At 49.5% G+C, this 12,588-nt stretch overlaps 2 protein-coding genes across 2 annotated transcripts; one reads left to right on the top strand and one right to left on the bottom strand.

The window, feature by feature from the left end:
• Positions 1-1,684: 1,684 nt before the first annotated feature.
• LOC119463812 (uncharacterized) lies at positions 1,685-3,971 on the bottom strand. The gene is made up of 5 exons (XM_049655397.1): positions 3,955-3,971; positions 3,715-3,844; positions 3,085-3,228; positions 2,521-2,768; positions 1,685-2,030 (listed from the first exon to the last, which is right to left on the bottom strand). The coding sequence occupies exons 1-5, from the start codon at positions 3,969-3,971 to the stop codon at positions 1,685-1,687; spliced, it is 885 nt and encodes a 294-aa protein (XP_049511354.1).
• A 5,203-nt stretch (positions 3,972-9,174) lies between these two features.
• Positions 9,175-10,194, top strand: LOC125939888 (uncharacterized). The gene has a single exon (XM_049655396.1). The coding sequence runs from the start codon at positions 9,382-9,384 to the stop codon at positions 10,192-10,194; it is 813 nt and encodes a 270-aa protein (XP_049511353.1). The 5' UTR covers positions 9,175-9,381.
• The last annotated feature ends 2,394 nt before the right edge of the window (positions 10,195-12,588 follow it).

The raw sequence follows: 12,588 nt of genomic DNA, 5'->3' as shown, positions 1-12,588 counted from the left end.
CGGTGCATCCCCACTATAACCAAATACCTATACCCAAGGCTGGATATAATGCACAAGGTTAACCCTTGCTGCCCATGAAATCGGAAGTAAAAGGAAAATAAAGAGAGGACAGGAAAGATTGAAAGTAAAAGAGAAAGACGAAGATTGGGAGAGAAGGACAGGAAAGGGCAACTACCGATTCCCCCCGGGTGGGTCAGTCCGGGGGTGCCGTCTACGTGAAGCAGAGGCCAAAGGGATGTGTTGCCTCCGCCGAGGGGCCTTAAAGGTCCAAACACCCGGCATCGGCTCAACCCCCAGGATCCCCCTTTCCCCGGACACGGCTAAGCCACGCACGGCTACACGCGGGAGGGTCCAACCCTCGTGTGCTCGGGTCCGTGGTGTCGCCACACACCAAACGCCTGCCAACGCAGACGCCCCTGCGGGACAACGTGCGTGATTAACTACTTGTTGAAAACATGATAACCTGCCTTGACGACACGGGTGATGTGATGATTTTATTCCCTTCCCGGCGCAGAAACTGTTTTTCTGGCCTTTTGCGCTGATCCTGTGCTTTGTATATATTGCTTTCCCAGCAATAAACCAGTGGTTGTTAGTTCAGCGCCTTGTCTGTCTACTCACTTCGTCCCGTCCTAGCGCTGTTTGTTCCCATCCTAATGATGTACCAACCAGCCCAGACCAACACACTCCTTCAATTCTTAAGAGAACACCCTGTCATTTTTCCCATGCTGTGATAACGTCAGTGGTGTGGTCATATGTACAAACCCCTGTTTACAGCATGATGCACTAGGAAAGCTACTACTGGGGCATAACATGTCAATTATTTATTATGTCATTAATTTATTATGAATCACTGTTTAAGTCCATGTTGTCATATTCCCAGGTCTGTGATATTATCAATGTATTGTTTCTTAGAACAAATATTAGTATGCTCAAGACATTCAACGAGTTCATGCTATTTGGTCATGCTGTGATAATGTCACTGATGTGTTCATTTTTTTATTGGGTTTTACGTGCCAAAACCACGATTTCATTATGAGGCACGCCGTAGTGGGGGACTCCAGAAATTTCTACCACCTGGGAATCTTTAAAAACCTAAATCTAAGCACACGGGTGTTCTCGCCTTTCGCCCCCATCGAAATGTGGCCGGATGTGTTCATTTAAAGAAGCCTGTGATGTTTAATGTGTTCAGATATTTTTTTTATGTCGCTATACGTTGCAGTAGTGCAAGTACTCAATTCTGTCGTAATATTCATAACTGAATTTGTACAAATATTTTATTCCTGTGTGCCGTTATGCAATGTTGAGCATATCTTCCTTGGTGCATTTCAGAAAGTTGTCACAGTTGTTAAAGCAATGGTATTACAGAAGGAAACGTGCAATAAAGTTTTGCCTTGTAGCTGTGCACTTCAATCCTCCTAAACAAGCTTGCATGAACTACGTATGCGTGCAACTGTAGCCAATGCTCCCACAGTCCAACACAAAGCATGATATATATTGACTTGTAAAGAGGGGTTATGGAGGAGGACATCGCAATTTCGGTGCCTCACCGCCAAAGCATCAAGTGGGTAGCCCTGAAAAGGGCTGTTTGTATTAATGGCGTTGTCTGATGGTGAATTGGCTCGACTTAGCCACTCGTTGCTTGTTTGTTTGCATCATCACGTTGCGCGGCGACTCCTGGCAGCCTTCATTGCCAAGGCACTTGGCCTTCATCATTAAAGTACTTCAGGAACTCCTGTCGCACCGCATTGGCCACTCTAGTACAGTTATGGGCCTTTGATTTCTCCAAACCGAACACTGCAGTGCTTTCTGGTCCTTGTCTCCAGGTGCCACTGCTCACAGTTCCAAACATGTCTTGGAAATCCGCGTAGCCAGGAGGACAGTACGTAGATGCAGCATTTGAAGAAAGGAAGTTGTGCAGCACGCATGTCGCCTTCACAATGATGTCTGCATTTTTGGGCTCCGTGTTGATCTGCCTCTCGTATATCCGCCAGCGAGATACAAGAATGCCGAAGGCATTTTCCACGCAGCGTCTGTCAAAAAACAAAAGAAACATGATTTCTGTTGTTGGATTGCACCTATAGTCACAGTAATTGTCAGCAAAGCAAATGTTTCAAAAGATGGCATACAAAGAACAATTGTACATTATTGAAAAATGAATAGCACATTTATTTAAAAGGATAATATTGGCTTTAGTGAATACTACTCATTCGAAAAGTAAGGACCCATCGCTTTGGTGTAGTATGCACAGATGGTGGCGTTATTCAGTCCCGGCCAGTGATGACCTAAACAGAACTTAGGGGCAGATATGCACGTTATCCTCAACTTGTAACAAGGCACCTTCCTTGCTGCAGCAATTGCAACATTGCACAGAAAAGAGCATAAGAAACACGGCTAAAATAAATTTGTTTACCACGCCTCACTCGCTCTACCCTAAACACCTGTGAAAGTTGTGGCAGAGAATATAATTGAGCTTACAGTTAAACATAATAAGAAAGAGTTCTTTATGTGCCGGGTACAGACCTTGCACGACTGAAGCGGTAGTTGAAGATCACCTCCTCAGGTGCAGTCCGGCTCCCTGGCAGTGGTCTCATGAAATCTGGGCGCAGCTGGAAGGCCTCATCGCCAACAAACACATGAGGACAAACTCTTTCCGACCTTGGGAGCGTGGCTGCTCGTGGTAGATTAAGCTTGCCCTCATGCATTCGCTTGCCGATAAGGGAATCTGAAAATTCCCCCATCACTGAACCTCCCAGGTGCACCCACATCAACTAGCCGGAAAAGGTACTGGCTGTCAACCACAGCCATCAATACAATGGAATGAGTTCCCTGAAAGCAATGAAACAACTGTCACAAAAGCACTTGTCATAATAGCGACTTATATTACATAGCACTCAGCTGCATTAGTGATCAGCATCCATAAAATCAGGTGAACATTTTGGTCTGTAACCTACTTTGCATGCATTACGCGCAAATTTGATATCCTCTTGTCCTTAAGTCTCACCCTATCCCTTCTATGAATAAGAAATAGATGACCCTATAGCAGCAAACATGCCATAGGCAATGATGCAATTTCCTGTTACATACCTTGTAATTGAAGTACATACTTCCAGCATTACGTGGACATTTCATCTGCACATGCTTGCCGTCGACTGCTCCAAGGCAATTCGGGAACTGCCAACGGTTTGAAAACCCAGTGGCGATTTCTCGCCACTCTTCTTCTGTTGGTGTCTGCATAAAAAGCAATTTCAAGTTTGACATACCACGTTGTGCAACCATCACACGGTAAACTTACTCATGCTTTTTTAACATTATGGGCCACTCCTTTCTGTGCATGTGCATCTGCTATGGTATTACACCACCTAGTGGCACAAACTCCATAACATATTCAAGGTGGCAGGCGCTGTTATTTACTCAACCATTTCAAACTTCTGTCATTTAACTTTGCATGAAACATACAACCCAGTGGCACAAATAAAACTCCCTTTGAACAAACTCAGAGAAGTAGTAGGTAAATGAATTTGAAAGTGCCACAAGCGTAAACACAGCTGTTGTGTTTCTGCTATGTTTGCTGACATTAACTAGACCTGCTTTCTAGACACCCTACAAAAGCTATTATGAACACCTTTGGTAAGGGTAAGCATGAAATAACGTGCATTAAAATTTACCCATCGCTATATATACCTGATCTATGCTGTGAATATGCCATATGTTTACCTTCATGTATAGAGGGACCAAAACCTTCCACAGCACACGGCAGGTTTCACGGATCACATTTCGTGCCGTCTCGATACCCACACGGAATGCCATGGCTGCGTCCCTCACCAGCATACCAGATGACAGAAACCTGAAATACAAATGAATGCGCAAACGAGGGTGTCAAGAAACGCAACGCGATGTCGCTAACGTACAATCCATGCATGTGCAACACAATATTTCGAAGTATAACGAGCACACATCACGAACAGTCCCATCCTCACAAATGAAAAGCTGTGCAAGCACGGTTACGCAGTCAAAATGGTCCTACCGCAACGTCAGCGCGAGGCGCTCTCCAGAAGAAATGGGCTCCTTCGAGGGGCATTGCTCCTTCGTAAGATCCTCCCGCACCAAGCTGTGCAGCATGTCGAAAGTCTCTGGTGACATTCTGTAGAACATGTAGAAAAGCGATTCATCGCCGTTCTTCATGAGTTTCATCTGTAAGATGCAGCGAACGTGTATTCAGTTTCAGCATTGTGACGTGGTTGTCTTGCCGCACTTACCGCCGTGAAAAACTCGCTCTCGTCCGATCGCTTCGTCCATGTCGGCCGCACCCAGTACTTTCTCGAGAAAGCCCGCCTTCTCTTTAGAATGAGCAGCAGCTTCAGTGCAGCTAACTTCCTTTGTCGTTCCATTCTACGACGTAGGAAACGAGCAGGACGTCGCCAACAACACACGCACACAGCAGCCAGCAGCTCAGTTCGCGCGGTTTTCGTCGATTGCCACGACCTCCTCTCCTCCTCCACGCCCGAGTCACGTGCACACAGCGAGCAAATAAAGTAATGTTTATGCACGTGCATATAAAAAAATACTGCAAGACAATGATAAATATTTTATGTATTCATGTGCAACAAAACATCTTATTTTACACTGCATACCGCTGACAACGCGCCACATTTGGTACGAGTAGACGCCCTCATGCCAGCAACAATGGAGATCGCTCGCTGAAGCAGTCGCGTGAAGTTCGCGTGAAGGGGGTTTGCCCTTGCAAGCGACAGCTTGCGCGAAGGCGATCTACGTCGCGTCGCTCGTCGCTGTCGCGTGCATTTTCGCGCATATGGGGTTTGGCCTTTATTCGCAAGGCGCGTGGGCGCGAGCTTTCATGCGCCTGCACGCATACGTGTAATTTGGCCTTAAAGAAAAGTAGATAAATGCGCAGGTTCAAAATAAATTATTGCCTAAATTGAAGGCGGAATTTGTTTATTATATTTTGTTTTTCTCTCATCATGGTCGCGCATAGTTGCAGATCCCGTAAACAAATCTGTCCTGACTAAATGCGAACCAATCAGGAAGGGTAAAAGTGTTTCAACATGAGAATAATCTTCGTAAAATAGCCTTCCGGCATTTTTGTCATTCAGCGCTTCCTAGTCACAAGGATTGTATGCACCAGTCAACCCAGACACTTAAATACGCAGCAAACTAGAAAAAAAAAAGTACGGGCATGAAAGCATGGTGCTTGAATTTCCACACTAAGCTACTTGATCTCTTTGGTGGTGGTGGTGAAACTTTATTTCCGAAAAGGGTCCTGACGGACACGCGACTGTTCGTGAAGGTGTCGAGGGCACCTCCCACGTCGGGACGGGGAGCCCTACGCTCTCCGCCGCTTTGCGTGCCTTCTGGACAGCCCAGAGTTGGTCTTGTAGCTGGCTGCTCCTAAGAGCGTCGTCCCACTTGTTCTTGTCCTCCAGAAAGGAGGCCTGCGTCGCGCATCTCCACAACATATGTTCCAAGTTCACACGTCCACCACACTGTGCACAATTGAATGATCCGTTGTAGTCTGGGTCGATTCAGCTCATATGCCAAGGATTGGGGTACGTCTGTAGCAAGCGGAGAGTGACTGACTGCGCCCTGTCAAGTCCCTTGTTTGGAAGGGAGAATTCTCTACGTCTTAAGTAAAAGTGCTTGATGAGCTCATCATATGTCTGAAGTTGATCTTTATTCATTTCATTTCATTTATTATCACCTTGAAGGCCCGAAGGCATTACACAAGGCCTTAGGAGGAGACGAGAGGGGAGCGCGGCTGGCAAGTCCTCGCGCGGCCCTATGAGCGGTTTCGTTAAGGTTCCGCTGTCCCCCCACGAAATCGCCCATATAGGCTAGGAACCAGACTATAGAGCGGAGACTAATGGATCTACCTTCGAGTAACTTAGAAACTTTCGCATCTACAATTTTTTTATGAGCAGGCTTCAAGATTGTCACGTCACGCTCCCTCCTAGTTTTTTTCCTTCCTCCATGGTCTTTACACTTGCGTGCAGCATGCGAGCAGCGCATGTCCCCGTACTCCATTCTTCGACAATGTTTGGAGCCCTTTGGTGGCCGTGACGGCCGGCACTCCTACTTCCCATACCGTAGCACTCGTAGACTATTCAGTTTCGCTTTTCTGTGGGGAACTGGGCGAAAATAATTACGCTCTGAAATTTAGAAGTGTCAACTGTTTCCGTTTTTGTAAAAAGTTACAAGCTCCTCGCATGTCGCACTTCCAAGTCTTCCATTGGGGCCAGTCAAATGGCTCCTTTGTTTAAGAAGGATACTTAATCTAATTTGCATAATTACTTGTTTATTACAAAATCGAATAATTTTTCACATGTGCGACCGTCGTAAAAGTTGCCCAGAGGAAATAATTTGTTTATCTCACATCCCCTAAATTTAAGGAATGTTGAACGCATTTCGTGAAAAAAGTCGGTATGTTCCACAGCAAGTATATTCTTCGGTTAGGATCGTCACGTTGGAAGGCGTGTGACGCGAGGAAGATGAAGGAGACAGTGCGTGATTATGAAACACACGGCAATTATTCTGGACGGCATACAGACACGAAAAACATCAACTAGATCCACGCATGCATGATTGTTCGAAAACAGGAAAAAAAACTGGGCAGTGTCACGAGGTTGCTGTTGAATTCCGAGGGTGGTGAGACTGGTAGAGTCCTTTAGATGGAGCACTTGCAGGTAGAGTGATGACCGACGTGGCAAAGTAGAAGAAGCAGCACGGGACAGGAAAGGTGGGTGGCTCACAGCTCGGTAGACGGCAGCAGGCCGCTCCGAAATCTCGTGCAAGGCGACGGCCGAAGGCGCTCTTCGTCTCGATGACGAACGCCCGGTCTCTTGAACCTCTGAACGTAGATGCGGGATCCGACATTCGAACGATTCCTCTGCGCTAGCCCTATTTCATCCACTGCACGAGCGTCGCTTGTTTTACAGGGAATCTGTTTATGGCTAGGCTCCGATGAAATTTTCATGTGCGCAGCAAAAACTGTGGTCTCGTGGGCCGATCCAGGAGATAAGTACGAAAGGGTTCAAGCGCAATGGCACATTCCCTGTGGACTCCGGGTGGGGGGCTGCGGGACCTGTAACGCGTCCTTGCAATACCCTTGTCCCACTTGGGACTGAAAGAGGTCCCAGGAACAAGGGTAACAACAGATCGGATTTTACAAGTGTACGATCGGATCTTAGCCCAAAAGGCCGACCGGCGTCGGCCAAGTCTACGTTCGCACCGCCATCTCTTTGTCAGTGTTCCAACTGCTTGCATGCCTAGTTCCCTGCCGCTCTCCCGGGGCGGCGGCTGCGTCACGCGTATATCAGGGTTATATTAACTCTATGTCGTACAAATAAGACGCTGTGCCATTGTCCATTTTGAATTTCACTTCTCTCGTCGTAATAGGGAGGCCGCGTGCAGTGCGCACTCGCGACCAGCGACGTGTGTGTGTGTGTGCCTTTCTTCGTGATGACTGCTGCCGCCGCTCAAGACAATAAAATATGTTCGTACATTTGATCAAAATTCTGTGTCACTTCTATGTCGTGTGCTAAGCAGCTTGGCTGGTCATCCACCTTCACCGAATGGAATAGCTCATGATTTTTTTTCTTTTCGTCCTCTTGTTGAGGCCAGCCGCACCATCATCTGCTCTTGCTACTCTCATTTTGTAAGTACTTCTTCACGCCACCTCATGGTGACTGTCGACGGCAGTGCCATTAGCATTTAAGTAATGAAGGGGCACACCGTAGCCTTGAAATTCCGTTTATTTATGACCTCTAATGGCAATTCTTGTACTTTGCTTGCTTGAGCTTCATACAATATTTACTGTCTCCGGCACTAGCCCACATTTCTGTTGCCCTCGCATGCCAAACTATTCAATGAGCACGATGGCGTGACGATGACTGTGACGCAGTGCCGACAATGGAAAGGCGAAGACGGAATGACACATACGGCCAAGGCGATATGACGACAGCGGCGTGACAACAATGAGATGCCAATTCTCAATTTATGGCGATGTTATAACAAGGACAGCGTGAATACGCCGGCATAAATGCAATAAAAGACGTCGAAGATCTTAAGGTGACAATGGCGCGACGGCAGCCGCATGACAGAGCAGAAATGATGACAGTGCCACAGCCACGACGGAATCAGGACAATGGTACAACAAAGGGCGCATTAGAGCGACTTTCTGACGACAACGCAGTCATGACGGCACCATGACAACGGCGACATAGTCGCCACTAAATGAGGACAGCACGATTGCAATAGAATGACGAATAATGAATGGCGTCATTGAAACGACACAGGTACTCTAATGACGACGGGGTAATGACAATGGGCTGTCGTTCCTGAATTGAGGAGGTGCTCAAACGACAGCGTTACAGAGACTGGCATGAACAGTGTGGGATGGCAAAGGTAAAGTGACCACTATGGAACGAGCACGATGGCATTACGGGGAAGGTGAGACAACGAATCCGTGACGACGAATCACTGATGACGATGGCGTCGCAACGACGGCATGACGACAGTCGCATGGCAAAACTGCAATGAAGACGATGTAACGACCACAACCGCGTCAGATGAGGTTATGACAATGAATGCGTGACGACTGTGTGACTATGACAGCGTGACGACGACGGCCCGACAAGAACCTGATGACTAAGGCGGAATGACGACGATGCAACGACTCCAATGGCATCAAAAGCATGAGCACATACATTGTGACCCAAGCTATTAGACAAGTTAGGCCACTGTGTCTGCTTAGAAGGCGTCACAACGACGACAAGGGGAGAGTGAATTAGCGAAACGGGAATGACGATGGTGGAATGGCCACGACCACATCCAAACCATGAGCATGACGGCAATGATATACCGCGACTGTGTCAACGACGGCATGACAACAAATGCTTGACGCCGGCGCAGTGACAGTGATGGTGTGACGACTGCATGGGGACGATGGCGTATGACGACACCATGACCAGACTCGGATGACAAAACTGCAATGACGACTATGTGGCGACGGTGACGGCATCACGACCACGAGCACATACCTAGTGGCCCAATGTGTTAGACAACTTAGGCCACTTGGTAGGCGTAGTAGGCGTGACGACGACCGCATGGCGAGAGTCACATGACGCAGCTAGGATGATGAGGCTGGAATGACCCTGTAGCGCCACGAAACGGCGCTTCCGTAGGCAATGCCAAGAGCGCATGCGCGAGGACACGTCACTTTTCTTAAGAGCTTCGGAGTGAATAAAAGTTCAGTTGTTGTTTGGGATGCGTGTTGCCTGTACTCGCTTGGCTCAGCCTTGCAGCGTGTCCCAACATTGGTGACCCGGAATAGTGGTGCAGCCACCGGGGTTGAGCATCATCGTCGCTATGACTTCGACGTCGACGACGGACTCCACGACTATGACTTCGACGTCCACGACGGACGCTACGCCGACAGTCTCTTCAGTCGACGGTAAGCTGCCCCCCTTTTGGACCGCAGACCCCGCACTCTGGTTTATTCAAGTAGAAGCGCAGTTCGCAGCACGACGCATCACAGCAGACCTTACCAAATACCACTACGTCGTAAGCAGCCTCCCGCCGCCCATAGCCAGTGAAATACGGGATCTTTTACTCGACCCGCCTGCTGAAAAAGCATACGCAACGCTAAAAGAGACCCTCATCCGCCGTGTCACGCCCCCCGAAACGCAGCGACTGCAGCAACTGCTTCGCGACACGGACCTCGGCGACCGTACTTCCAGTCAGCTGTTGCGGCACATGCAACTATTGCGCGGCGAAACAACAAACAGTGTAGACGGAGCATTATTCCGAGAACTCTTTTTGCAAAAGCTGCCGTCAAATGTCCGCTTGGTTGTCGCTGCGTCAGAACAGAAAGACCTACCTGCGGTCGCCGAGCTTGCTGATCGACTCATGGCGATCACCGCACCCACATCACTGGCTTCCGTGCGAGCACAACATGCTCAGGACGAACTTCAGCAAATGCGTGACGATATTTCTCGGCTCACCGAAACGTTATCAGCTTTGCGCACAAGCAGGAATGCACCAAAGTTAAGCGAGCCAAACACGTCGCTATCGCAACCTCAGCGGGAGAATATATGCTGGTATCATCGGCGGTTCGGAAATGCTGCGCGTAACTGCGTTCCACCCTGCGCGCGCTCGGGAAACGACAGCGGCAAGCACTGAGGGCGACCAGTGCTTCTAAGTTGCCTTCAAGTCGTCCCTCGGTATTTTTTGTTACCGACCGCAACAACGGGGCTCGTTTCTTAGTCGATACAGGCGCCGAGGTGAGCGTGATACCCGCGTCACAAGCCGAAAGGAAGAATCCTAGTACGTCGCCACTCCAAGCCGTCAATAACACGGTGATACGAACATACGGACATCGTTCGCTCACGCTGAATTTCGGTTTCAACAGAACGTTCAAATGGGTGTTCATAGCCGCTGATGTCAAGTTCGCCATATTGGGCGCTGACTTTCTGCAATACTTCGGCCTGCTGGTTGATGTTCGGAACAAACGGCTTCAGGATCCTGTATGTCGTGCACTGGTACAAGGCAAGCCGTGTTGGCGTCCTCCTCTCAGCCCGACATTACTCCGTCCGTCCGGAGAATCGCGCTTCACCACCATAGTACAAGAGTTCCCAGAGCTGACGCGACAGCAACAGGCATTTGCCGAAGTGAAACACGATGTTCAGCATCACATAGAAATCACAGGACCACCGGTCTACACGCGACCACGGCGTCTTTCACCCGAGAAACTACGGCTAGCCCGACAGGTGTTTTCGCATATGATGGAACTCGGCATAGTACGCCCTTCGTCCAGCCCATATGCGTCGCCTCTTCACATGGTCCCCAAATCAACAGGCGGCGACTGGCGTCCTTGTGGGGATTATAGGGCACTAAACCGTGTGACTGTACCGGACCGTTACCCAGTGCCGCACATCCACGACCTCACCTCCTGCCTGCATGGCGCTAACATTTTCTCAAAAATAGATCTGGTGAGAGCATATCATCAGATACCGGTAGCACCAGAGGATGTTCCCAAGACTGCAATAACAACGCCATTCGGAATGTTCGAATTTCTACGGATGCCTTTCGGCTTACGGAATGCAGGCCAAACTTTTCAACGGTTTATGGATGGCGTTGTCCGGGGCCTCGACTTCTGCAAGGTTTACCTGGATGACCTGCTGATTGCTAGCCGCACGCCCGAAGAGCACGAGGGTCATCTACGCTGCGTACTACAGCGACTGGCAGAGCACGGGATCGTTATCAATATGGCCAAGTGCGTGTTCGGGGTACCATCGCTACCATTTTTGGGCCACAGCATTTCAAGCGCGGGAGTGCAACCACATCAGGACAAGGTCGAAGCAGTACGACGGTTTCCACAGCCAAAAACCATCCGCCAGCTCCGAGAGTTCCTGGGACTCGTAAACTTCTACCGTAGGTTCGTTCCAAAGTGCGCCCACATCCTTCACCCGCTGCACAGCCTACTAGCAGCATCGGGGACTAATGCAAGCACCATTCAGTGGAACGACCAAGCCGTTGAAGCATTCCTGCATGTTAAGGAGGCTCTCGCGAATGCCGCTCTGCTCGTGTACCCACAGCCCGGGGTTCCGCAATGCCTAATGGTGGACGCCTCCGACGCAGCTATTGGAGCCGTATTGCAGCAGAAGTCGAGCGGGAGGTGGCGTCCGATTTCCTTCTTCTCCAGAAAATTGAGCCCGGCCGAACGACGGTACAGCACCTTTGGTAGGGAGCTCCTGGCCATATACGCTGCTATACGACATTTCCGCCACTATGTAGAAGGGCGAGAATTTTTTGTACTCACGGATCACAAGCCGCTGACTTACGCATTGCGCGCGATCAACTCAGACACGGGTGCACACGTGGCACGAGAGCTCCGCCAAATGTCGTACATCGCAGAATTCACGACGGATATACGACATGTCAGCGGGAAGGACAATGCAGCGGCAGATGCTCTTTCGCGCAGCCCAGTGAACGCCATCAGCCTACCAAACGGCATTGACTTCACCGCACTAACGACCGCTCAACACAGCGACAGGGAGTTGAAACACCTACTGAAGTCAACAACCAGCGCCTTGAAGCTACAATGGGTGGATGGACCGACAGGATCTGTATGCTGTGACATGTCCACAGGTAGGGCCAGACCGTTCGTGCCCCATGATCTTCGCCGCAACATTTATGAACTGCTGCACGGCCTCTCGCATCCGGGGATTCGAGCCACTCAACGGCTGTGCACAGATAGGTTCGTGTGGCCCGCAATAAACCGGGATGTCCGACGTTGGACACGGGAGTGCATATCATGTCAGCGCTCCAAAGTTCAGCGCCATACGGTGACCCCCTTAGGATCGTTCCCCGAGCCGGACACTCGATTTTCCCATGTACATTTGGACCTTGTGGGACCATTGCCTTATTGCCAAGGGCAAAACTACTTACTAACTTGCGTAGACCGCTTCACGCGGTGGCCGGAGGCCGTCCCCATCCCAGATATGACCGCCGACACTGTGGCCCGCGCTTTCATCTACCACTGGGTAGCGCGATTCGGAGTTCCATCAACAGTGA

This window comes from Dermacentor silvarum, chromosome 9, assembly GCF_013339745.2.
Source record: "Dermacentor silvarum isolate Dsil-2018 chromosome 9, BIME_Dsil_1.4, whole genome shotgun sequence".
Taxonomy (NCBI): Eukaryota; Metazoa; Arthropoda; class Arachnida; order Ixodida; family Ixodidae; genus Dermacentor; species Dermacentor silvarum.
The sequence above is the reverse complement of the archived record's forward strand: the minus strand, read 5'-3'. Positions and strand labels throughout refer to the sequence as shown.